The sequence below is a fragment of the Aegilops tauschii genome, chromosome 4 (assembly GCF_002575655.3).
Source record: "Aegilops tauschii subsp. strangulata cultivar AL8/78 chromosome 4, Aet v6.0, whole genome shotgun sequence".
Taxonomy (NCBI): domain Eukaryota; kingdom Viridiplantae; phylum Streptophyta; class Magnoliopsida; order Poales; family Poaceae; genus Aegilops; species Aegilops tauschii.
Window position 1 is genome coordinate 53,213,253 of NC_053038.3, and position 26,312 is coordinate 53,239,564.

The window sequence follows — 26,312 nt, forward strand, 5'->3', positions numbered from 1 at the left end:
TTGAAGTCCCGGTTCTAAGCCGTAAAGCATGGCACACTGAACTATCGAGTAGTCATCAGCTTTGCTCTGCCAGACGTTCATAACATTTGGTGTTGCTCCTGTAGCAGGTTTGGCACCTAGCGGTGCTTCCAGGACGTAATTCTTCTGTGCAGCATTGAGGATAATCCTCAAGTTACGGACCCAGTCCGTGTAATTGCTACCATCATCTTTCAACTTTGCTTTCTCAAGGAACGCATTAAAATTCAACGGAACAACAGCACGGGCCATCTATCTACAATCAACATAGACAAGCAAGATACTATCAGGTACTAAGTTCATGATAAATTAAAGTTCAATTAATCATATTACTTAAGAACTCCGACTTAGATAGACATCCCTCTAATCCTCTAAGTGATCACGTGATCCATATCAACTAAACCATAACCGATCATCACGTGAAATGGAGTAGCTTTCAATGGTGAACATCACTATGTTGATCATATCTACTATATGATTCACGCTCGACCTTTCGGTCTCAGTGTTCCGAGGCCATATCTGCATATGCTAGGCTCGTCAAGTTTAACCTGAGTATTCTGCATGTGCAAAACTGGCTTGCACCCGTTGTAGATGGACGTAGAGCTTATCACACCCGATCATCACGTGGTGTCTGGGCACGACGAACTTTGGCAACGGTGCATACTCAGGGAGAACACTTTTATCTTGAAATTTAGTGAGAGATCATCTTATAATGCTACCGTCAATCAAAGCAAGATAAGATGCATAAAAGATAAACATCACATGCAATCAATATAAGTGATATGATATGGCCATCATCATCTTGTGCTTGTGATCTCCATCCCCGAAGCACCGTCATGATCACCATCGTCACCGGCGCGACACCTTGATCTCCATCATAGCATCGTTGTCGTCTCGCCAATCTTATGCTTCTATGACTATCGCTACCGCTTAGTGATAAAGTAAACCATTACAGGGCGATTACATTGCATACAATAAAGCGACAACCATATGGCTCCTGCCAGTTGCCGATAACTCGGTTAGAAAACATGATCATCTCATACAATAAAATTTAGCATCATGTCTTGACCATATCACATCACAACATGCCCTGCAAAAACAAGTTAGACGTCCTCTACTTTGTTGTTGCAAGTTTTACGTGACTGCTACGGGCTTAACAAGAACCGTTCTTACCTACGCATCAAAACCACAACGATAGTTTGTCAAGTTGGTGCTGTTTTAACCTTCGCAAGGACTGGGAGTAGCCACACTCGGTTCAACTAAAGTTGGAGAAACTGACACCCGCCATCCACTTGTGTGCAAAGCACGTCGGTAGAACCAGTCTCGCGTAAGCGTACGCGTAATGTCGGTTCGGGCCGCTTCATCCAACAATACCGCCAAACCAAAGTATGACATGTTGGTAAGCAGTATGACTTATATCGCCCACAACTCACTTGTGTTCTACTCGTGCATATGACATCTACGCATAAAACCAGGCTCGGATGCCACTGTTGGGGAATGTAGTAATTTCAAAAAAATTACTACGTACACGCAAGATCATGGTGATGCATAGCAACGAGAGGGGAGAGTGTTGTCCACGTACCCTCGTAGACAGAAAGCGGAAGCGTTAGCACAACGCGGTTGATGTAGTCGTACGTCTTCACGATCCGACCGATCATGTACCGAACGCACGACACCTCCGAGTTCAGCACACGTTCAACCCGATGACGTCCCTCGAACTCCGATCCAGCCGAGTGTTGAGGGAGAGTTTCGTCAGCATGACGGCGTGGTGACGATGATGATGTTCTACTGACGCAGGGCTTCGCCTAAGCACCGCTACAGTATTATTGAGGTGGACTATGGTGGAGGGGGGCACCGCACACGGCTAAAAGATCAACAGATCAATTGTTGTGTCTCTAGGGTGCCCCCCTGCCCCTGTATATAAAGGAGCAAGGGGGGAGGTGCGGCCGGCTAGGAGGAGGCGCGCCAGGAGAAGGGGGAAGGAGGAAGAGGAGAAGAAGGAAAGGGGGGCGCCCCCCCCCCACTCCTTGTCCAATTCGGACTAGAGGGGGAGGGGCGCGCGGCCTGCCCTAGCCGCCCCTCCTCTTCTCCACTAAGGCCCACATGGGCCATTAAACCCCCGGGGGGTTCCGGTAACCCCTCCGGTACTCCGGTAAAATCCTGATTTCACTCGGAACACTTCCGATATCCAAATACAGGCTTCCAATATATCAATCTTCATGTCTCGACCATTTCGAGACTCCTCGTCATGTCTGTGATCACATCCGGGACTCTGAACAACCTTCAGTACATCAAAAATCATAAACTCATAATATAACCGTCATTGAAACTTTAAGCGTGCGGACCCTACGGGTTCGAGAACTATGTAGACATGACCGAGACACGTCTCCGGTCAATAACCAATAGCGGAACCTGGATGCTCATATTGGCTCCCACATTTTCTATGAAGATCTTTATCGGTCAGACCGCATAACAACATACGTTGTTCCCTTTGTCATCGGTATGTTACTTGCCTGAGATTCGACCGTCGGTATCTCAATACCTAGTTCAATCTCGTTACCGGCAAGTCTCTTTACTCGTTCCGTAATACATCATCCCGCAACTAACTCATTAGTTGCAATGCTTGCAAGGCTTAAGTGATGTGCATTACCGAGTGGGCCCAGAGATACCTCTCCGACAATCGGAGTGACAAATCCTAATCTCGAAATACGCCAACCCAACAAGTACCTTCGGAGACACCTGTAGAGCACCTTTATAATCACCTAGTTACGTTGTGACGTTTGGTAGCACACAAAGTGTTCCTCCAGTAAACGGGAGTTGCATAATCTCATAGTCATAGGAACATGTATAAGTTATGAAGAAAGCAATAGCAACATACTAAACGATAGAGTGCTATGCTAACGGAATGGGTCAGGTCAATCACATTATTCTCCTAATGATGTGATCCCGTTAATCAAATGACAGCCCATGTCTATGGCTAGGAAACATAACCATCTTTGATCAACGAGCTAGTCAAGTAGAGGCATACTAGTGACACTCTGTTTGTCTATGTATTCACACAAGTATTATGTTTCCGGTTAATACAATTCTAGCATGAATAATAAACATTTATCATGATATAAGGAAATAAATAATAACTTTATTATTGCCTCTAGAGCATATTTCCTTCAACTAGTTCATCACAGAAATCGGTTCCTGTGACACCTACACCAATTAGTGAGGAAGCTAATGATATTGATCATGAAAAATCAGATCAAGTTACTACTGAACCTCCTAGGTCAACCAGAGTAAGATCCGCACCAGAGTGGTACGGTAATCCTATTCTGGAGGTCATGTTCCTTGACCAAGGCGAACCTACGAACTATGAAGAAGCGATGGTGAGCCCAGATTCCGCGAAATGGCTTGAGGCCATGAAATCTGAGATGGGATCCATGTATGAGAACAAAGTGTGGACTTTGGTTGACTTTCCCGATGATCGGCAAGCCATAGAGAATAAATGGATCTTTAAGAAGAAGACTGATGCTGACGGTAATGTTACTGTCTACAAAGCTCGACTTGTTGCGAAATGTTTTCGACAAGTTCAAGGAGTTGACTATGATGAGACTTTCTCACCCGTAGCGATGCTTAAGTCTGTCCGAATCATGTTAGCAATTGCCGCATTTTATGATTATGAAATTTGGCAAATGGATGTCAAAACTGCATTTCTGAATGGATTTCTGGAAGAAGAGTTGTATATGATGCAACCGGAAGGTTTTGTCGATCCAAAGGGAGCTAACAAAGTGTGCAAGCTCCAGCGATCCATTTATAGACTGGTGCAAGCCTCTCGGAGTTGGAATAAACGTTTTGATAGTGTGATCAAAGCATATGGTTTTATACAGACTTTTGGAGAAGCCGGTATTTACAAGAAAGTGAGTGGGAGCTCTGTAGCATTTCTAATATTATATGTGGATGACATATTGCTGATTGGAAATGATATAGAATTTCTGGATAGCATAAAAGGATATTTGAATAAGAGTCTTTCAATGAAGGACCTCGGTGAAACTGCTTACATATTGGGCATCAAGATCTATAGAGATAGATCAAGACGCTTGATTGGACTTTCACAAAGCACATACCTTGACAAAGTTTTGAAAAAGTTCAAAATGGATCAAGCAAAGAAAGGGTTCTTGCCTGTGTTACAAGGTGTGAAGTTGAGTCAGACTCAATGCCCAACCACTGCAGAAGATAGAGAGAAAACGAAAGATGTTCCCTATGCTTCAGCCATAGGCTCTATCATGTATGCAATGCTGTGTACCAGACCTGATGTGTGCCTTGCTATTAGCTTAGCAGGGAGGTACCAAAGTAATCCAGGAGTGGATCACTGGACAGCGGTCAAGAACATCCTGAAATACCTGAAAAGGACTAAGGATATGTTTCTCGTTTATGGAGGTGACAAAGAGCTAGTTGTAAATGGTTACGTCGATGCAAGCTTTGACACTGATCCGGACGATTCTAAATCGCAAACCGGATACGTGTTTACATTGAACGGTGGAGCTGTCAGTTGGTGCAGTTCTAAACAAAGCGTCGTGGCGGGATCTACGTGTGAAGCGGAGTACATAGCTGCTTCGGAAGCAGCAGATGAAGGAGTCTAGATGAAGGAGTTCATATCCGATCTAGGTGTCATACCTAGTGCATCGGGTCCAATGAAAATCTTTTGTGACAATACTGGTGCAATTGCCTTGGCAAAGGAATCCAGATTTCACAAGAGGACCAAGCACATCAAGAGACGCTTCAATTTCATCCGGGACCAAGTCCAGGTGGGAGACATAGAGATTTTCAAGATACATACGGATCTGAATGTTGCAGACCCGCTAAGCCTCTTCCACGAGCAAAACATGATCAGCACCAAAACTCCATGGGTGTTAGAATCATTACTGTGTAATCTAGATTATTGACTAGTTCAAGTGGGGGACTGAAGGAAATATGCCCTGGAGGCAATAATAAAGTTATTATTTATTTCCTCATATCATGATAAATGTTTATTATTCATGCTAGAATTGTATTAACCGGAAACATAATACATGTGTGAATACATAGACAAACATAGTGTCACTAGTATGCCTCTACTTGACTAGCTCGTTAATCGAAGATGGTTGAGTTTCCTAGCCATGGACATGAGTTTTCATTTGATTAACGGGATCACATCATTAGGAGAATGATGTGATTGACTTGACCCATTCCGTTAGCTTAGCACTTGATCGTTTAGTATGTTGTTATTGCTTTCTTCATGACTTATACATGTTCCTATGACTATGAGATTATGCAACTCCCGTTTACCGGAGGAACACTTTGTGTGCTACCAAACGTCACAACGTAACTGGGTGATTATAAAGGTGCTCTACAGGTGTCTCCGAAGGTACTTGTTGAGTTGGCGTATTTCGAGATTAGGATTTGTCACTCCGATTGTCAGAGAGGTATCTCTGGGCCCTCCCGGTAATGCACATCACTATAAGCCTTGCAAGCAATGTGACTAATGAGTTAGTTGCGGGATGATGCATTACGGAACGAGTAAAGAGACTTGCCGGTAACGAGATTGAACTAGGTATTGAGATACCGACGATCGAATCTCGGGCAAGTAACATACCGATGACAAAGGGAACAACGTATGTTATTATGCGGTTTGACCGATAAAGATCTTTGTAGAATATGTGGGAGCCAATATGAGCATCCAGGTTCCGCTATTGGTTATTGACCGGAGACGCGTCTCGGTCATGTCTACATAATTCTCGAACCCGTAGGGTCCGCACGCTTAAAGTTCGGTGACGATCAGTATTATGAGTTTTTGTTTTTTGATGTACCGAAGGTAGTTCGGAGTTCCGGATATGATCACGGACATGAGATCGATATATTGGACGACTATATTCGGACACCAGAAGTGTTCCGAGTAGTTTCGGAGAAACCAGAGTGCCGGGGGGTTACCGAAACCACCCGGGGAGTTAATTGGGCCTCGTGGGCCTTAGTGGGAGAAGAGGAGGGGCGGCCAGGGCAGCCGCGCGCCCCCTCCCCCTCTAGTCCGAATTGGACAAGGAGGGAGGCACCTCTCTCCCTTCCTTCCCTCTCCTACTCCAACAAGGAAAAGAAGGAGTCCTACTCCCGGTGGGAGTAGGACTCCCCCCTTGGCGCGCCCTCCTCTTGGCCGGCCGCCTTCCCCCCTTGCTCCTTTATATACGGGGGTAGGGGGCACCTCTAGAGACAACAATTGATCATTGATCTCTTAGTCGTGTGCGGTGCCCCCCTCCACCATATTCCACCTCGGTAATATCGTAGCGGTGCTTAGGCGAAGCCCTGCGTCGGTAGCATCATCAACACCGTCATCACGCCGTCGTGCTAACGGAACTCTCCCGTGAAGCTCTACTGGATCGGAGTTCGCGGGACGTCATCGAGCTGAACGTGTGCTTAACTCGGAGGTGCCGTACGTTCGGTACTTGGATCGGTCGGATCGTGAAGATGTACGACTACATCAACCGCGTTGTGCTAACGCTTCCGCTTCCGGTCTACGAGGGTACGTGGACAACACTCTCCCCTCTCGTTGCTATGCATCACCATGATCCTGTGTGTGCGTAGGAATTTTTTTGAAATTACTACGTTCCCCAACATGCCAGCGGTGCTATGGCCCACTGTCGGTGACTAAAACAAATTGGTGCAACACGTTCGCTTGTCTTTTCATAGAAACACCCCTCGCTCTATATTTAAATACACAGCAGAGCACGGTAGGTGTTCGAACTCGCAACTTCATATACACGCACGCACTAGCGAACCACTCTACCAAGCACAATTTCATCCCTCTATGGAGATACATTTTTTTGGGGTACTCTATGGAGATACATTTACTCATAACCTGTTGTGAGTGTTCCACTGAACTTGTGGCCCCAGCCCCACCCTAAATTATTCAGTTAGACTCTAAACTTAATTACCAGTTAATGTCATGTGGGCCCATTTATCTGATTGACCAAGAAAATTTGACAGCGTTGACCGTAGCCCCACCCGTCATTCAGTTTATGTTGGGGCTTATATGTGTATAATCAAATACTATTTAGTAGTACACTTTTAAGATTGACCTGCGCTGGTGGGGTGGATTTACATGCAGATGTATAATTAGGTGGTTGTGGGTTCGAATCCATCAACTGCATTCTTTTTTATTTTATTTAAGGGCCTTTGTTCAAATTAAATAAATTTGAGGGGGTTTTGTGAAAAAAACATGTATCGCCTTGAAGCGATATATGCCGTTGACAGTGGGGCTGTGCATGCGTGGCATGCCACGCCAGCGGCGGATACGCGCGCAGATAGCCGGAGTGACCATATTTGTACCTAAACACAAATTAGATGACCAGAAAACCATATTTTTCAATTTTTAGCACCAATTTGCACATCCCACGCAAGTTCTGTGACTACCGGTGATATTACCTCAAAAGATAACTATATAAGTGAGTACATCGGGCCCAAGGGGGAGCAACCTGCGCTCCCGCATAGGCCCCGTTTTGAGAGGCCCCAAATTTTATACGCAGCAATACATGAACCTCTTGGTCTTTTCCAGGGCCGAGTGGGAAAATCAGAGGCCATGTGTGAAACTCTAAAATGGGCCTTAACTCACTAAAAAACACTCCATAAACATGACTATATAATTATATAAAGATCATAATATCTTATGTACCAATTGGAAATATCAAGAATCATTCCGATTCTTGGTTGTACAGTCTTCATTAAACAACATTATTCTTTTAGTGTTCTTTGTAATAAAATCTTCAATAATTTTTTCATAATCAATCTTCTCCAATATATCACTCTCCAATGTTATTCTGGCCAAATCAGTGAGTCTTTGTTGTGTCATGGTACTGCACATATAGGACTTCAATAGCCTCAATTCAGAAAAACTCCATTCCTCCGGGGCTTCGAGCCCTTTTCTTCTAAAAAAACTCTGTTCCGCTGATCCAACAGTCACAGGGATAGTCAACAGAACTCTATATGCAATAGTTGCATTGGGGAAACAATCATGCCGCTTTAAAAAGTTTAGAATTTCAATTGGCCCGGTTTTCTTTCTTTTGGAATGAAATTTTGAGGAAACATCAACTCCACATAAAGTTCATTAGCATCATCAATGTCAAACTTTCCTATCTTTTTAAGAGCAACCTCAAGATTACCACGAGAAGTTTACAAGCTCCTCTTATCCAATGACTATAACTTTTCAGAGGTAAATAAGCTGGCAACCTTGATATTGGTCCAATCTTTTTGTAACTGAGCTAATTGGTTGATCAACAATACGCATAAAATATTTGACTCTAAATGATTCCTCTGCAGACTGTGTGGCAACATTTGTATCATCTGGGTTGTGATAAAAACTCCACATAAAGTTCATTAGCATCAATGTCAGACTTTCCATCCTTTTTTAGAGCAACCTCAAGATTACTGTAACTTTTCAGAGGTAAATAAGCTGGTAACCCTGACATTGGTCCAATCTTCTTGTAACTGAGCTAATTGGTTGATCAACAATACGTATAAAATACTTGACTCTGAATGATTCCTCTGCAGACTGTGTGGCAACATTTGTGTCATCTGGGTTCTCATCAAAATGTTTTTTCTTTTAATTTCTCGTCTTTTACAAAATGTTGTACCAATATCTATGAATCTATCTCAAGTGCAATTCCTTTGGCTATCTCCAATGCTTGTACAAAAACTAGTTTCCCTATACACCTTGAAAAAAGAAACCAGTCCATTCTTAATCAGCAAGATTAACTGAGCTCGTGCGAATAGTAAAATCGAAAAAACAATTCAAAAAAATCAAAATTTCTGAATTTTTTTGTTAGCAAACTTTGGAAAATGTTTCTAAATTCTTGCAAAGTTTCTTCATAGAATGACAGTTGTGGAAGTCTTGGCAAAAAGACAAAATCGATGCTCCCAAAAAACTATTTTCAAAAGCATTTTGGAGTTCTTTTTTTTTTGCACGACTTCCACAAATGTAATTTCATAATAAAAATTTGCAGGTATTGAATTTCTTTATCAAAGTTTGTCACAAAAAACCAGTTTATATCTATTTGTTTATTCATTTTTTTGGGTTTTACTGAAGCATATCCTTTGCTGGCAAGTGTTTGCTTACGGTTATAGTTTGAGCCGAGAAACTCTGATTGGTACGGTTTAGTTAGTAGTCCAGCGGCCCACGCTCCGGCCAGCCCAATTCCCTCGCACGCGGCGCCTCACTTCTTCTTCCTTCCCCTTCCTCCAAAAAGCAAAAAAAAACTCCTTTCGCCCCCTCCGCGACGGCGAGCCGCCGCCACGCTCCACCCTCCTCCGCCCTAGTCCCTGCTACCTGGCTGCTGCGCCCCTTCCCCGAAAAAGGAAAATTATTCCCCGTCCCTCCGTGCGCTCCAGGTCTTTGCCCCGCGACCGCCGCCGCCGCCGCTTGCCCTCTCCCGGTGGTCGGCTCTGTGCACAAGGGCTGTCCTGGTGCTACACGGCCACCGCACGCCGCCGAGTGTATGCCAAGATGCCAGGTACGAATTCGGACCTCCCCATCCTTCCCTCCGTCCAGCCCAAATAGGTCGGTCGCGCGATTCGTGGCCCTTGTGTCCCAAGCTGACTCCTTGCTGTTCTCTTCTTGTTAATCTCGTAGCCGGGGAGAAGGAGGAGAGGGTGACCATGGAGGTCACCGACGAGATGCTCAAGACCATGGAGGTCGGTCTGGCCTTCCGGGACTATGTAAGGCCTTCAATTCGTCTCTCTCAGCTCTGATTAGAACTATGAGCTATCATCCCTTCTTGTTTGGTCTTTTCTCGAAAAGCAAGAAGCTCATGCGGATAGCTGATTGTCTTAGGGTATGTTTGGATCGCCACCAACGTCTGCCCTACCAAATTTCGTTCATGGCCAAAACATTGGTCTTTGTTTGGGCGATTGCCAACTTTTAGGCATGACAGTGCCTCTTTGGCAATCTAGTTCATTTTCCTAGCCAATGTTGGCCAACTTATGGGCAAGCAAAACCTCAACCTAAATCACAAACCAAACACACCCTTAGTACTGGAGCAACTTACATTGGTCCGAAGAGGGGATTGTAATAGTGTTATTAGGTTTTGTAGAAGAAAAAAGTAGTGCTTTCGCATTGATTGGAAGATGGACTGAAATAGTGCTTCCACCTTCCAGTAAGGACTTAGTTAATCCAAATTCCAAAGGAGTAGAGATGCTTGTGGACTTAGTTTAGATTACTGTAAAAAATGGATCATGTCTACTGCAAGAATACAAATACACAGAGTTTGGAATCCTCTATATCTAAATAGCCAGCCCCCACTAACCTATTTCCCTCAACATGCACATATGCCACCTCAAAACGCAAATATGCATGAGAAAAGGCCCACCTCAACATACAAACATGCATGGGAAAAGATCCACCTCAATAAATAAATATAGCAAATCATGTGTACTTTTTGTTTTAGTTCTCATATTATTAACATAAATACTCACTCCGTAAACTAATATAAGAGCGTTTAGATCACTACTTTAGTTATCTAAACACTCTTATATTTCTTTACAGAGGGAGTATATATGTTCCATACAACCAAATCTCATAGGAAAATATTGCTATCAATTCCCGCTGCAACGCGCGCGGTGTCATCTATTGTACATTGGATAGTAGTGCTTAATGGGTTTGTTTTACTAGTCTTTTTTTTTGTTTTTACATTAATTGGATACCATAATATCAAATTGTAAACGGTGTTTTGAACTAACTACGAACAACTTGCTGAGCTTAGAACATAACAACAGACACCTCTTAGAAGTCTGCTCCTAATTTTGTATTTGAAAAGTCTCTCCTTTCAAAGAAGCATGCATGTGATGAATGCTTATATTTTTTCAGCTTACATATAGTCACTTAATTTTACTTTACATGCATCTTTTCCAGATCATGACATATTTCACTTTACCATAGTAACTTGATATTGTGCTATACAATAATTTTATGGCAGATTGGCAGAATTAGTTCTATGGATTTCCACAGCAAGGCTACAAACTATCTGGTGACAGCCAGTGATGATGAATCGATACGCCTATATGACATTCAAAATGCTGTGTGAGTACAAATCATTACATAATTTTCTTCTGAAGTTCATGTTATATAATCAGTAAAGAGCTTGATTATATATTATTAGCACAAGACACAATTTCCTAAGATCTAGCTTTTGGTTTGCTAGTTCTTCTGTTTACTACATAATACATTATGTTATTGTTGGATTTGTTTAATATGCAATCGTTTGGGTTAGGCTATACTACACTTGGCTTTTGAAAATGATTTGTTCGACAACTATATGTGGTAAAACCAATATTTGAAAGCAGTCTAATAACTAATTAGAAACAGAATTTGATAGATATCTGATCAGGGGATACACATGATGCCACTCCAAGTCAGATGGCACAGCCTCTCCCGGTCCAGCCTGGCATTTTCTGTATGCCTGGCCCCACATGACTACTGTATTTATTTTTAGTACTAGTAGTTTAGCAAATTTCCTATCATGGAAGTGACTTGATGCATATAGACTATTGTAGTAATTCTATTTTTTTATGTAGTCAGTGCTGTATTAGTCCATGATATGTATTTCATTTCTAATGAAGTTAAAAATTTCAGATGTTTGAAGACCATTAATAGCAAAAAGTATGGGGTTGAATTGGTGTGCTTCACTACTAACCCAACTCTTGTCTTGTATTCCTCGAAAAATGGTTGGGATGGTAAGTAATGCCCTGTCTTCGCTTAAGAGTGATTTAAGACGTATACTGAAAATAATGCACTTTTGCAGAATCTCTGCGTCTACTCTCTCTAAATGATAACCGGTTTGTAAGATATTTCAAAGGCCATCTTGACAGGTCTGTTGTACGTAAGACAAATTATGGCCACATATTTCAGTTAATCTAACACGAACAAAAAATCCTTACGCTGTTTGTCTTTTCCAGGGTTGTTGCTATGTCATTATGTTATGAGAAAGACAGTTTTCTCTCTGGTTCACTTGATCGAACTGTTCTCCTATGGGATCTGAGGGCTGACAAAGCACAGGTACAACTATTGATGCTGTAAACTAGAAAACGCTATCTAATAAAACCTCTTTCTGATTGGTCTCTCGTCCATGTCACTTAACTAGCTGCAATTACAGTTAACAGAGCTATTATGGATTTGTTTCTACCTTTTCTTCTCTGTTAAACCATCTTCTTATTCTCCTTCAGATGATTATCCTAAAGCTAGTATACCAAGTACTACAGTTGGGATCGAATCCTTAACATTCCTGTAGCTGTTAATATTTTTGTTCCGGGATGATCATTATTGGATTTACTGTATTATTATTTTAAAGGCAGAAGGTGTCTTGGATATGGTCAATTTATTTATCTGGATTTCTTAACATCTAAACACATATGGTGGCTTCATAGTTGAAGTATTGGATGATTTCTGGCCAGTAAAATGTTCCCTTTGGATTTTGTAGGGCTTGCTGCGTGTGCAAGGGAGGCCCGCAGTTTCATATGATGATCAGGGTTTAGTTTTCGCAGTTGCTTATGGTGGCTATGTAAGGATGTTTGATGCTCGAAAATTTGAGAAGGTAGTAGTGATTGAATGTGTTGTTTGACTTGAATTGTTCGATACGTTTTTAACTATCTTACATCCCTAGGGGCCTTTTAATATTTTCTCCGTTGGTAATGATGAATCAGAAGCCAATATGATAAAGTTCAGCAGTGATGGAAGGCGGCTTCTTTTAACCACCAAAGCAGGGTGTATTCATGTGCTAGATTCATTTCATGGCAACAGTGTAAGCATTTGAACTACCGACTGTCATTTAAGTAATGCAGGCTGAAGGACTTAGAAACACTCCTATGACTACCTTTTTTTGCAGCTAGCAACTTACAATGTTAAGCCAGTTGTAACCAATTCGACATTGGAGGCATCGTTCAGCCCTGATGGAAACCATATCATATCTGGTTAGAAGCCTTTCCCTATCACCCTTTCCTATCATCACTCCATTCTCTTTTCCTAACTAAACCAGTAACCTATTCATTTTTGTTTTTTGTTTTTGTTCTTGCAGGCTCTGGTGATGGTAGTGTTTTTGCTTGGAGCGTCAGAAGTGGAAAGAAGGTATGGAAGAACCTGGCTTGTTACTTTTGTAGTTAAATGATTATTTATATGTTTTAGTTGCTTATAAGTGACATACAATAAGTGAACTAGCGCAATGCTTGCAGAGAGGACCATCTAGCTTGATGATTTGTTCTGAATTTCGATAGTTCGTGAATTATGAAACAATTCTGAAAGGGAACCTAAAAAAACAAGAATTGAAAAAACAAATATTGTGGGGGTAATCAATCAACATTTCTGCTTGCATTTCTATCCTGAGTTCTGGTAGTAGAGTGATTGTGGATTGTTAAGTCGAACTTGCACTAAGATGGTCGGGCCTGCAGGTTGCGCGGTGGGGGAGCACAGATAGCGAGCCACCATTGGTTAGGTGGGCTCCAGGATCGTTGATGTTCTTGACTGGATCTTCAGAACTATCCTGCTGGGTCCCGGACCTATCGAAGCTGGGATCGTTTGCCGTGACCAAGTAAACTGATTGTTCTTGTAAGTTTGCATACATTACTTTTAGCCATCTGCATAAGAGTAATTTGATTTTCCCATGTTAAGAAAAAAAACTCGATTGTTTTCTGTAGATACTGACATTTGACGGATCAATGCGGCTTATCAAGTATGCATATCTAAGGTAGCAAGGATGATCAACTTTCCACTGGCATTCAGCTGTGAATACGAGGAAGAATAAGCTGTAGCACATTGTATGTCTAGACCGTGGCCTCTCATCTCTCATGTGTCGTTAGGCTTTCCGCGACACTGTTTGCCTTGGTAGAGTGTATGTATAACTGTAAATTGAGCTCCTCATTGCGCACAGATGTGATACTGAATCTAAACTATGCGCCGTGTGAACAGGTTTTCGCGATTTATCATGTTTTATCATATCATGTAGCACTTCACTCAGTATGATGTCAGTAGTTAATATTACTGTTTCCAAGTGTGCGTTTGCCAAATTTGCCTTTGTAACGAGGTTAATACTTGAAAAATGCTTCAATTGTTAGGCATGGGTTCTCTCCAGTCTGCGTTGGTATTTTGAAGGATGACGCTTGAATCTTGATAAAAGAAGGGCACCAATGCTCAGAAGATGCTTAGTGCTAGAACAACGCTCTAACTCCAATACGTAGAAGACTTATCAAGAGTAAAAAACCACTAGTAACATAAGATGCAAAAACGAGCAGAAATTGGCCATGCTAATCAATCTGTAATGGTATACAAATGCCTCTTGAGCAAATGCGCAATGCGAAAAGTTAGCTTAGTCATTTCCATTTCATGGTGTGCTGAGCAAACGGCCCTTGGTCGTCATCTTCCCTTGGTTTCTGCTGGTCATGGTTTCACTTGTGCTAACAGGCTTGCGAGGAAACTTCTGATCTCAGATCGCCGTCGGCCGTCGCCTGGACCTGCGCGGCGTACTGCAGATTCCACAGAACCTCTTCGATGGAGGGTCGGGTCGAGGATTCGACGGATAGGCATTTGATCGTGATGGAGACCACCATTGACAGTGAATCCTGCGATGAGGTCCCGAGCACGACCGGGTCCAGAACATGCTCGCGCTCTTCCTGGCATGATAGAGACATAACCTGCAGATACAGGCAAATATTTCTAAGACAGTGAATTAGTGTTTATTTTTTCGCTCATAAGTGTTACTACAAATAAAGCGTATCCATGCTGGCTTCAGAGAGATGTGGGGCCTTAGCCGAAACACTGATCGTGACAAATTAGTCAGGGTACTGAATTCTGTATGAGCTTCTCTGTGAGCAGCATCACTGAGAAGGTTCATGCATTTAACAGATCACTTTTAGCTTACTGCATATGTCTACTACATTAGATGTATGATAATAATTCTGATAATTATTTTCTTGGCAACTTCAGAGGTAATCTCTTAGTGGACAGACCACAACCAACTCAGATCTTTATAAGAGTAGAGATAAAGTTGGATGCTTTCACTCCCAAATATCTCTAAAAAATCTAAGCCAACACTGCAATCCCTTTTTGGGCAGGCAAGTAATTGTGTTATAACCATGTTAGCAAAACCAAATGTGTATACTAACAGTGATAAACCATAGGAAACCCCATTTTCTCTAGTTATCAAATGAAGCATATAAACAGTAGTACGGGCCTTCTTTGGAGCGCATATTCTAAAAGGGCATGGATGGAAAAACATAGGATTAGTCACGGCTTGTGAAATCAATTTCTTTTTACTGTAGGCTTGTGAAATCATTGCGAAATAAAAACCAAGAAAACAAGCATATTGAAAGCCAAATAAAACATGAATATGAGGCAAGGATCCATCTAAGCATCATCTAAATCTTCACTATAAAGCAAGAGGGGGACACATACCAGTTCACTTAAAATAAAAGGATCTCCTTTTCTATGCAATTTGGAGCCCATAAGTGCTTCAAGTATAATGCAACCAAAAGAACATACATCATCCTGCAAAGTTTCCCTACAAAAACATCGATAGACGTTACAGTTTCGACATGGCTGAGCATCATTATAGAATGCTTCAACTCTGTAACCAGATTTGCTTATCTATTTTAGTAAATTGGTGCAATGGTAGATGACTCAGGGACTTACAATTCTTCAGCATTATTTTGTATGTATCTCTGCCCTTCTCCTATTGCCTGTAAACCCAAAGAATTATTGGCATTAAAAACAAGCATGGATTATCCTGAATGCACATGTATTAAAAATAGGGGATCAAACATGATATGATAATTTCGTTTAAATGGCAAGCCAACCTCATGTTTGTATATCTCCTCTGTGATTATGGACAAACCGTAGTCGCTCAGTTTCGCAATATGGTGTTCATCAAGCAAAATATTAGAAGTTTTCAACCGATTATACAAGGAACCAGGAATTATTCCTGTATGTAAGAAATGAACAGCCCTTGCAATGCCGATCAGCACATGTAGTCTATCACACCATTTCAGTGTTTTCTCAGGAGTAGAGCCTGCCAAGAAAGGCATGCACAAATAAGAAAATTAGATAATTGAATGGTTATCAATTCATATAACCTTAATTACTGATATTTTGGTGTAGTTCCTTACCAGAAAGATAAGAAGACAGAGTCCCATTAGGTACATATTCATAAACAAGAAAAACCCTTTTTACACTTGACTCATCGACTGCGTTGTCAATACAGTGCCCCAAGAGGCAAACCAAATTTGGGTGGCGAAGCTTCGCAAGTAGATCTAAACGAAGCTTTAGATTTCTTATTGAATATCTCTGGTGCAATGCCAAACATCTTATTGCAATCACGGTTCCATTCTCTAGTTTTCCCTTGTATAGCTGAAGATCAAGGGAAAAAAGTGTATGACAACCAAGCTGTAACAAATGCAACACAAAAATAGTATGGCTGTAGGAACTTGAATGCTACTAAATTTTCCAATTTGCATCACTACGAAGTCAAGTAATTATGTTGCTAACATTTTAAGTAGATTTATTATGCATCTGATATTTAATGTAAATTCGAATTTAAATTGGTGAATCTATGAACAAATCAGCAAACCTTTCCAATGGATCCCTCGCCTAAAAATGCCGATCGTTCAAAGCATTTTGTTGCTTCTTTTAGCTCTTCTAAAGAAAATACACGATGTGTGGGCATTATTTGCGACCCAAACTTCACAGCCTGAGATATGTACCCTGCAATGAAGAGGGCTAGAAAATGATTCAAAGTGACACCAAATAAAGAAGTAAAATGTCTCTTGCGAGGTATTTGCAAATAGGATATCGGAATTTCTTCAAAACATGGAAGTACCACCATCATCATGCCATTCAGCTGAAGCACATTTGGATACAGTTACAAGGTATAGGATAGTGCAGAGTAGGTGTAAGATGGGAACAAAGGCAGGATAATTAACATGTAAAAATATGTGGATTAACATTCTCTGTATAAAGCATCTGAACTCATAAAGTATCACATCTGCTTCATCTAAAGAAGAAAGAAATGGGCTGGCTAACTCCACGCATTTTCGTAAATAGAAAAGCAAACAATGGGATTCATACATGACACATGTCAACGTCCAGTAAGACCTCGGGGGAGAGGGGGTATAAATGCAATATTACTGGAGAACAAGTCTTACTTGCACTTTCTAGCAGTTCGGAGGACATTCCTGGAGTCGAATTATCTTGCATTTGCTTTTGCAGCAATTGTTGTTCTGCCGTAACTCTCTGACAGTTCCTTTTGTTTGATGCCACTAATAGAAGAGAAAGAACAAGCACAATCAGCACTATACCGACAATAGTAACCACAAGCCCAACATCCTTGCCTGATCTTCTCCCCTCATGAGGTTGTTGACAATAGTTAGCCTCATGCTGGTGTTCAGGGTCAGCACTAAAGCAATTCCCGTCGAACTTAACAACCCTGTTATTCAAGTTGGCACTTAGACAAGCAGGCAGGTCACCTGTGATTCGGTTGGTAGACAGATCCACAAAGCCCAGGGTGCTGCTGCATGTTAAACTACTCGGAAGTGATCCACTGAGCATGTTGGCTGCCAGGTTCAGATAACTCATGTTTGGGAGATCAAAGAGTTCTTCAGGGGGGCTGCCCTCGAGAAAGTTGAATGAGAGATCGAGGTGTTGGAGCCTTTTCAGTTGACCAAACTTTTCAGGAATTTCACCCTTGAATGAGTTCTTGCTGAGCAGGACTGTCACCAATGCTGTAGGCATGTCTGGAAGCTCTCCATCTAACTCGTTATCCCTCAAATCCAACATCTCAAGTTTTACCAAACTGCCCAAAGCTGGAACCTCGCCTGAGATATTGTTGCCGGCAAGAGCTAGCTCGTTGAGCATTGTAGCTTTACCAACTGAAGCTGGTATTGGCCCCTTCAACCGGTTACGCTGCAAACGAAGGACCGTGAGGTTCGAGAGCGAACCAAACCAGTCTGGCACAGTTCCATTGAAGTAGTTACCATCCAGTGTCAGGGTCTGAAGCCTCGACATCGCCGACAGCTTCGGAGGGATCGACCCATACAAGAAATTTGAGCTCAGATCAAGCACTTGAAGCGAAGACAACCGGTGAATCTTGTCTGGGAGAGGGCCCCATAAGCCCAAAGACACCAGGATCACAACCCGCAAGGTAGTCAACCTTGTCAGCGTAGTGACAAATGAATCGATAACAAAGGCTTCAGAGAGGCTAACATTTGGAAGAGGATAGCCACTGAACTTTGGTGGCTTAGTGATCCTATCACCAACGATCTTGAGCTCCGTAACGGCATCCCCCTCGCACGTTACGGTGACCACCGAAGTGGGCTGAGTGTAGCAGGGGTTACCACTTGGGTTATTCCAGACTTCCAGCTGCCTGGGGTACTCCAGCTGCTTCCTGAGCTGCTGCAGCAGCTCACTTTCTGAGGACTGCTCGCTTGTTCGGAATAACATCAAACAGGTTATGGCCATCACAAAGGCACTTAACTGCCAAGCCATTGGAGCCCAGCTGGCACAAGACTGTATCCTATTTCAACTGCCTGCCTGTGTATCTTGGCAAGTTGTACGCTTTCCAATTTCTCGACCAGGAGTTCCAGAGTTTCAGCCAGGACTTTGATATTGAAAGGCAGGGTGGAGAATCGCAGCAGCAAAATTGCTCGTTGAAACGCAGGAAGGAGAATTGCAGCAGCAAAATTGCTCGTTGAAAGAGCTTTGCTTTTATTGATCTACAGGACCTGTTTCCTGCGCGAAAATTAACAATTTTCAGTAAGTTAGCGAGGGTGAAATAATGAAGGCCAAAAGCATATGTGTCTTACTCTTATCCTAAAAAAAGGATAGCGAATCTGTCACAGAAGCTGATTCGCATAATATCGCTCACCGTAAAAACACCCCAAACTATTTTGGCGGCTGGTGGCAGCAAAATCCCAAACAATGTCTAGTCCACTTTGAACAAGAAAAATAGAGGGAATGGTTTTTACTTGTTAGCAGTAAAAAAATATTTGAAGGTGCAGGCTTGTAAGTAAAACTGTTTGGACCCGACAAAGAAAATGACACACTGTGACAACTACAGGGGGGAGAGCATTGATTTTCAATAAGTGCACAGCAGCAACTACAGTAAATTGAACATATTCTACTTCAATATATATATATATATATATATATATATATATATATATATATATATATATATCTCAAACTCGTCCGTTAATTTTTGAAGGAATGTTAAGACTCCTCTTGCAAGCAAAAAGCAGAAGGGGGGGAATGATAAACAAGTTAGATACTTACAAATCTGAGCTTGCAAGCAAAAACCTAAAAAAAGACAGCCCAAAAAAGCAGCAAACTTGAAGGCAAAACAAAATTGCGGCGGGGAAAGGAAAATGTAATAATTTCTTTGTGGGAATCTTTGGATGTTCTCTTCCATTATCTACACACACAAACAAAAAAAACTCAAAATGATAAAGAAAATTGAAGCAAATTTTCTTCCATTTTCTAAAACTTAAAGCAAATTGGAGTTTCCAGGTAGAGATGAGTGGGGAATCTCTTCGCACGGGGAAGATGAAGAATGCATAAACTTCACTCCAAATCACACACAGAAACAGAGCAAGAGAACTGCAAAGAAACAGGGAGGCACGAAGGCAACGAAGAGCAGGAGCATAGTTTATCAACACTATAAATTATCCACCGCAGACAAACAAGGAGAATCTCTGACCTAATGCCGGCCGCCGGGGGTTCCCCGAGAACCACCACCGCGGGTCACAGGAGCTTCCCCACCTCCTTGCTCACCCGCAAAGGTCAGGAGCGGCGGCGGGCAAGAATTAAGGGAGAGAGAGGCGGGGCAGGTGAGACGCGCGGCTGCCCGCGGCGCGAGAGACGCTGGCTGCTGCTGCTGCTTGCTTCAGGGCCCCAATGCACATGGGATCTCTCACCCGACACCCGCCTCCCCCAGCAAGGCAGCAAGCGAAAGCCGGCGACGGGCCTCCACCTGCGCGCGAGTAATGGCCCGTCGGCGGGGTGACGGACGCTCACACAGCCGAGCCAACGCTACCCAGCTGCTGCCTACCGGCTACCGCCGCACCTCACCACCAGGGAGAGAGATCAATCGAGTCGAGCAGAGCAGCCATCCTCCATTGTTACTGGTTTACAGTACTCGGGACGGGGCCTGGCGGTAGCAGAGCGAGCAATAAAAGCACGAGGCGGAGTGGTTGGGGGCGGCAGAGTAACCGCTTTAATGTCTTTTTTGACTGCGCTGCGCCTCTGGGAGCGGGACTGCCGACTGCGTGGGGAAGGCAGCCAGCCGTCTGGGAAGGATGCCTCCCGTCCAAGGAGAGCTCGTCTGGGATCGTCTGCGCTCATCGGTCCTGGTGATCTGTGATGGATGGATACGGTCTCTGCTGTCGCAGTGGAATTTTGCCGTAAGTTTTGGTATAGATGGGTTGATCTGATGTGATCGTTGTCCATGGTCCACGGCTTTGGTTGGACGCTACCAAGGGGATTGTCCTTGTATTTTTCACGCTAGTAGATGCAGAGAAGAAGGGTGCCCATTCTTGGTCCAGAACGCAGAAGTGTGTAGTACTTCTCCAAACCAACCTCTGAAGTAAATAGTGAGAAACCATCACATCACATGTGTGTGTACCGCGTAGCTATCATTTTTTTAGGATGTAAGTGGCAAATAAATAGCGTCCAATACCGTTTAGTTAGTTTTTGCTAGCTTGATAGTTCATTTTCTTCAAACAAGCAGAAAACCTTTTTGAACTATCATATCATAAGTGGACTTTAAACGGTATTAAACGGGACCGGTTTACATCCCTACTTTTTTATTGCCAAAAAGCTATCAAATTTCTTCTAAAATTTTGTTAAAAACTACCACATTATGCTCGTGACCGGTTTAGCCAAACTAAAGGCCATTATGACACCAGTGGTCCACCAGTCAGGGCTAGCATGGCACAAAAGTCAACTCTGTTACGCCGGACCGTTAAGTTGTTCGCTATGAAAAATGGGGCCCACAGTCCGCATCAACCCTCTTCTCTCTCAAAACATTTCCTCTCTAGGACAATTCATCGAGCGGCTAGTATGCGTGTCAGAACACGGGCTGCTCGTCCCCAGCTCCTCGCGGCCGCGTGCTGCCGGCCGCCTAGCCACTTCCCCTCTGTCGGTGTCAAAACTGGCCGATCTCGGGTAGGGGGTCCCGAACTGTGCGTCTGAGGATCCAAGGTAATAGGAAGCAGGGGACACGATGTTTTACCCAGGTTCGGGCCCTCTTAATGGAGGTAATACCCTACTTCCTGCTTGATTGACTTTGATGAGTATAGGGGTTACAAGAGTTGATCTACCTCGAGATCGTAATGGCTAAACCCTAGATGTCTAGCCTGTATGGTTTGTCTTAGCCTTTACGGACTAAACCCTCCGGTTTATATAAACACCGGAGGGGCCTAGGGTTGTACGCAGTCGGTTTACAAAGAAAGGAAAGTACACATCCGGACGCCAAGCTTGCCATCCACGCAAAGGAGAGTCCCATCCGGACACGGGGGAAGGCCTTCTATCTTGTATCTTCACGGCCCATCAGTCCGGCCCATGTCACATAGCCCAGACGCCCGGGGACCCCCTAATCCAGGACTCCCTCAGTAGCCCCTGAACCAGGCTTCAATGACGATGTGTCGGGCGCGCAGATTGTCTTCGGCATTGCAAGGCAGGTTCCTCCTCTGAATACTCCAAAGCAGTTGAACAAGAGAACTATATCCGGCTCTGTATAACAGTTACAACCCTGAACCACAAGGGCAAAATACTTAAACAAAATAAGTCATGTACACTGACAGCTTTTTCGGCGAGACGTTATGCCTGGCCGTATTATTATTTCGAACCGTTTTTTAGCCTCTCGCTTCGCGTTTTGAGGCGCGGTCTTCATTGACACGTCTTGTCAAAGCAGAGATCGTGTCCCCTTATCGCGGGATTCTCATCAATACGGGTTTGGGTAATCCAACTGTGCCGTTTGCACGACCCCTTGGGAATAGGCAAGTTTTAAGGCTCATGAGGGGGCGTTTGATATTCACTGCCTTTATAAGAGGATAAGGACCCATCTTTTTACCCCACACCTTCTTCTTCCTCAGCCTTCCCATCATCGAGCTCCAGCGCTCAAGCTTCAATCTTTTCCATCACCACCAAACACTCTAGCCATGTCCGGATCTGGCTCTCAAGGCAAGTGGGTGGCCTCCTCCGTGACGGAGAAGGACATCAAGGAGCTCTGGGAGGCGAGGTACTTGACAGCGGAAATCGCACACAGGCTCCCTGCAAAAGAGCAAGTCATCCCCACTCCAGAGCCCGGTGAGAGGGTTGTGTTCATCCCTCACTTCCTCCGCAGACTAGGATTTCCCCTCCACCCCTCTGTTCGTGGTCTCATGTTCTATTATGGGCTAGATTTTTACGATCTAGCCCCAAACTCCTTCCTCCACATCTCGGCATTCATCACATGTGTGAGGCATTCCTCTGCATCCCCCCACACTTCGGCCTATGGCTCAAGGCTTTCAACGTGAAGCCGAAGGTGGTCGGCGGGCAGCACGCGGATTGCGGCGGTGCCATGGTGAGCAAACTCCCCAATGTTATCTGGACCAGAGGGGCCTTTGTGGAGACCGTCAAGACATGGCAGCAGGAGTCGTTCTACATGACCGAACCCTGTGGCACCAAGTGGGCGGCCGCTCCTGCTTTCAGATCCGGATCCCCGCTGCGGCTTGCGTCATGGACCAACAAGGGTCTGGACTGGGGATCATCTGACGAGGTGTTGATGCTACAAAAGCGCATCAAAAGTATCATAGAGAAGGACACCAGCGTCACTGACGTGATCCAGGTGATGCTCATCCGCCGAACCCTTCCCTGCCAACGCCGACCTCTCCGCATGTGGGGGTTCAATCCGGAAGGGCCGCAGACTCTGCAGCGATTCTTTGGCACGACGCACGAAGCGATCTGGAAGCTGCTCTTCAAGACTCAAAAGTCGTGGCCAGATATGTCCGAGGACATCGGCCTCGACTGCAATCATCCGGCTTCCCCGGTAAGTGCTAAATTTCCGAACATGACTTAGTTCATCAATCAAAGGGGGTGCACTGAGAATTCCATCATGTAAACAAGGCTGGACAAAGAAGGCGGAGCGGATCAGGTGTCTGGCTCCACTCCCCGAAAACCCAGCTGATCCTCTGTTAATGAGGATGCTGGTCCCGACGCCCTATCAGGCGCCGGAGAAAAAGGCCAAGAAGAAGAGCAAGGAGGCCAAAGGTGGTCTCCGCCGTAAAGGTACTTCGGACGCAGTGTCCGGAGAGACCAAAACTCATTCCTCCCACGAGGAAGATGAAGATGAAGAGGAGGAGGAAGAAATCAATTCTCCCCCTAAGGGGAGGAGGAAGAAAAGGGCGGCCTCTGTGGACCCAGAGGTGGAGGCGCCCAAGAGGGGGAAAATATCCCTCCCGGACGGCTCGGATTCGGATGCTGAAGCCATCCCCGAGTGGCGCCCCCGGCCGAAGCCCCTCGCCGCATTGTAAGTATACGAGGGTGCCATTCATATGCCCAATCTTTACGATTGTAATTTAACACATTGTATGCTGCAGTCCAGCCCGCGATCTCCCCCAAAAATCATCAGAGGGAATTCTTTGGATCCGGGGATGATGGAGAGCGAGTTGCCTCCGGGAGCCTCCCCGCCTATCACCACGGATGACACCGAAGTTTTGTCCCGAAGAGCCTCTCCGGGCAACGGAGCGGTACGGGAGGCCGCCAAAATGGCGCCAGAAGATAACGCCTTGGCTGCCGAAAACACGGGGGGAGTAATCCCCATGGAGACTGACGGCGGGGGCCTTGACCAGTCCGGCCCCCAGCCGAACACCGTTCCGGAAACTCAAGTGGCTCCGGAACCGAATAAGCGACCCCCTTCAAGGGAGGGAGGAGCACCAACTCCAGCGGCGACCTCCACTAATCCGGAGGCGCCGAACACATTGATGGAGGCACTGCAACGTGCTTCCATCGTGGAGGAGCACCGCACCCTGATGGGTGTGGTGGTTGAAAAGGTCCAGTCCACCAAGAGCAGGCTGAACAAAGCCTTCACTAGCCTGCTAACAGGCTTCGAGGTATGTAATGTAATATTCCTGACCGCTTTTCATAAGAAAAATATACATGTATATAGATAGTAGCCCCTGAGACTCTGTTCGTCTTTTGAAAAGGGGCGAACAGAGGATCGATAATATTCGCATGAGATAATGTACTTTTCTATGTTGAGAAGCAGGCTTCACTTTTAGCGGCAACCGCCCAGGCCGCCGAAGTATCCGAGCTTAAGCGTAAGCTGGGGCTGGCTGATGAGGATCTCGTCCGCATCAACAAGAGGTTTGATGAAGCGCAAGGTATGTTTCAGAATATCTCGTTCATGCCTGTATTGATATGCATACTCTGAGTTGAAGCTCAGGCGCTGCTATGTGTATGGTTGCAGGCAGTGCTGCTGCGGTCAAGACTCTCAGGGGTGAACTTGCCCAAGCTAAGGAGCAGGCAAGGATGAACAAAGCGGCCGCTGATAAAGCGGTCGTGGACCTGAAGTCTGAATAGGTCGTCCGCCGTCAGTACGAGGAGCGGGTGACCGAAGTGGAACAAGCGCTCAAGGACGCCGCCAGCAAGTGCGAGTCCCTAGAGGAGAAGAATAAAGCCCAGGCGACCGACCTTGCCAAGGCCCTTCAAGAGGCCAAGGAGGCGCGGGCCGAATCCCGAGCAGCGCGTGAGGAGATCAAGCAGGCCGAATAGATAGCGGCCGGTAAGCCCTTTCTTTTACAGAGTAAATTCGGCAATCGGAAGTATGCCTTGCTCACTCAACTGTGGAGTGCTCCAGACGCCTTTGCGGATCTTCCGAAGAGTGCCGCCGATGGCGCGTAGTTCTTCCGGGCCCAGGAGGGGCACACGACGGAGAAGCTATGCCGGTCACAGTTCGCGGCGCAGGAGCGCCCAGCGCTGTTGAATGACCGGATGGCGCAGTGGGCCGAGTTGCATAGGATGTCCAGATTGGCCATAAGGGACGTCATAGTCCGGTGGTGGCCAACCGAACCCATTCCAAGCAGTTATTTCGGCCTGGTGCAGCGACTTGTCGACGCGCTGCCCCGAATTGACGCGGTCAAGCGGCCGTCATGTATAGAAGGTGCGCGGATGGCCTTTGCCCGTGTCAAGATGCACTGGGTGAAAATGAAGGCCACCGTCGTGGCAGTCGAGGGCCCGCCAGGAGGCAAGGACCATCGCAAGCCGGAGCGCTATTTCGAAGACGTCCTAGAGGGTGCCCGTTTGATAGAGGGTCAATGCTCGAAGGATATCATGTTCGAATAAATGTATCCGAACTGCCCGGATTATAAACCAAGGCTTTTGTAATATATTTGTGCCTTTTATCTTAAAGTATTTTTCCTCCTGTGCGGCCGTTTTTAGTTCTTGAGAGTTTACCAGTCATCGGCTTCAGCCCCCACGTAGATACTACGGGGGTGTTCGGAATAGCACATGACCACACTTGACCCAACGTCTTGGTCCGTAAAGGAGGTGTCAGTGCGGCAAACCAGGCAATCGGACTATGCGGCTTTATCACTCTCACTTAGCCATAGGAGTTTGACAATGGGACTGTAAGATAGCCCCTGGTGCGTATGCGGCTATCCGAACTTGGATGCCTTAAGCACGTGAGTGGAAAGAGCCAGTCCTTCGTGTAATACGGAAGAAATCGCTAGAGATTTAGTAAGTCGCCGAATTGCTGACCAGCTCTCGCCGCATCATGACAGTCAGTTTTCGGCTTTCTCTACTGAGGTGCTTAACCGGGCGAACCAGAAACACAATCGCAGTAGTTCTCCCTTTACTACCTTAGCCGAACAAGCAGAACGTAAGGTAGCAAACACAGGAGCCGAGCAACCCAATTATTGACCAAAGACATGATTCAGAGCCGATGCATATAATGCAGTATTCGGGACACCAAAATCTACTCTGAGAGTGTTCGGACTTTCTGTTTTCGAAAATATATATGGCTGAATAGAGCCCCTCGCGATTTAAGTCGTGCCGAGGTGGATATGCCAATCTGACATAAAGGGGGAAGACAGATTAAGAAATAAGCCAGTACCGAACAAGGTTGGGCGAAATTGTTTCCATTATGGTCTGATTGGTACGTCAAAACGTATTTTTACAGAAGATGCCATAAGCATCAAGGGTATTTTACATGTCGAGAACAAGGGAAAGCTGTATACAGGTCCTAAAAAGGAAAGATGATCTTGAAGATCTTTTG

General features: G+C 44.8%; 2 protein-coding genes across 2 annotated transcripts; one reads left to right on the plus strand and one right to left on the minus strand.

Moving 5' to 3' along the window:
* The first annotated feature begins 9,178 nt into the window (after nucleotides 1-9,178).
* On the plus strand, nucleotides 9,179-14,063 carry LOC109757919 (protein ANTHESIS POMOTING FACTOR 1). The gene is made up of 12 exons (XM_020316768.4): nucleotides 9,179-9,539; nucleotides 9,659-9,744; nucleotides 11,001-11,104; nucleotides 11,657-11,757; nucleotides 11,826-11,892; nucleotides 11,980-12,079; nucleotides 12,501-12,614; nucleotides 12,684-12,821; nucleotides 12,906-12,990; nucleotides 13,095-13,144; nucleotides 13,465-13,621; nucleotides 13,711-14,063. The coding sequence occupies exons 1-11, from the start codon at nucleotides 9,533-9,535 to the stop codon at nucleotides 13,606-13,608; spliced, it is 996 nt and encodes a 331-aa protein (XP_020172357.1). The 5' UTR covers nucleotides 9,179-9,532; the 3' UTR covers nucleotides 13,609-13,621; nucleotides 13,711-14,063.
* Nucleotides 14,064-14,234: 171 nt separating this feature from the next.
* Nucleotides 14,235-20,245, minus strand: LOC109757911 (probable inactive leucine-rich repeat receptor-like protein kinase At3g03770). The gene is made up of 8 exons (XM_020316758.3): nucleotides 19,758-20,245; nucleotides 17,209-18,790; nucleotides 16,635-16,768; nucleotides 16,174-16,414; nucleotides 15,865-16,076; nucleotides 15,701-15,747; nucleotides 15,464-15,569; nucleotides 14,235-14,703 (listed from the first exon to the last, which is right to left on the minus strand). Exons 2-8 carry the CDS (start codon nucleotides 18,545-18,547, stop codon nucleotides 14,467-14,469), a joined length of 2,316 nt encoding a protein of 771 aa, XP_020172347.1. The 5' UTR covers nucleotides 18,548-18,790; nucleotides 19,758-20,245; the 3' UTR covers nucleotides 14,235-14,466.
* Nucleotides 20,246-26,312: the final 6,067 nt, after the last annotated feature.

What these genes read in the sequence shown, in the direction of transcription:
- LOC109757911 (XM_020316758.3), bottom strand. Translation starts at nt 18,547, where the DNA reads ATGGCTTGGCAGTTAAGTGCCTTTGTGATGGCCATAACCTGTTTGATG. An exon ending in TCTGTCTTCTTATCTTTCTG is followed by an intron (nt 16,077 to 16,173) that starts GTAAGGAACTAC and finishes CTTTCTTGGCAG; the next exon opens with GCTCTACTCCTGAGAAAACA. An exon ending in CAAAATAATGCTGAAGAATT is followed by an intron (nt 15,570 to 15,700) that starts GTAAGTCCCTGA and finishes ATGTTTTTGTAG; the next exon opens with GGAAACTTTGCAGGATGATG.
- LOC109757919 (XM_020316768.4), top strand. An exon ending in GTCTGGCCTTCCGGGACTAT is followed by an intron (nt 9,745 to 11,000) that starts GTAAGGCCTTCA and finishes ATTTTATGGCAG; the next exon opens with ATTGGCAGAATTAGTTCTAT. An exon ending in ATTCATTTCATGGCAACAGT is followed by an intron (nt 12,822 to 12,905) that starts GTAAGCATTTGA and finishes CTTTTTTTGCAG; the next exon opens with CTAGCAACTTACAATGTTAA.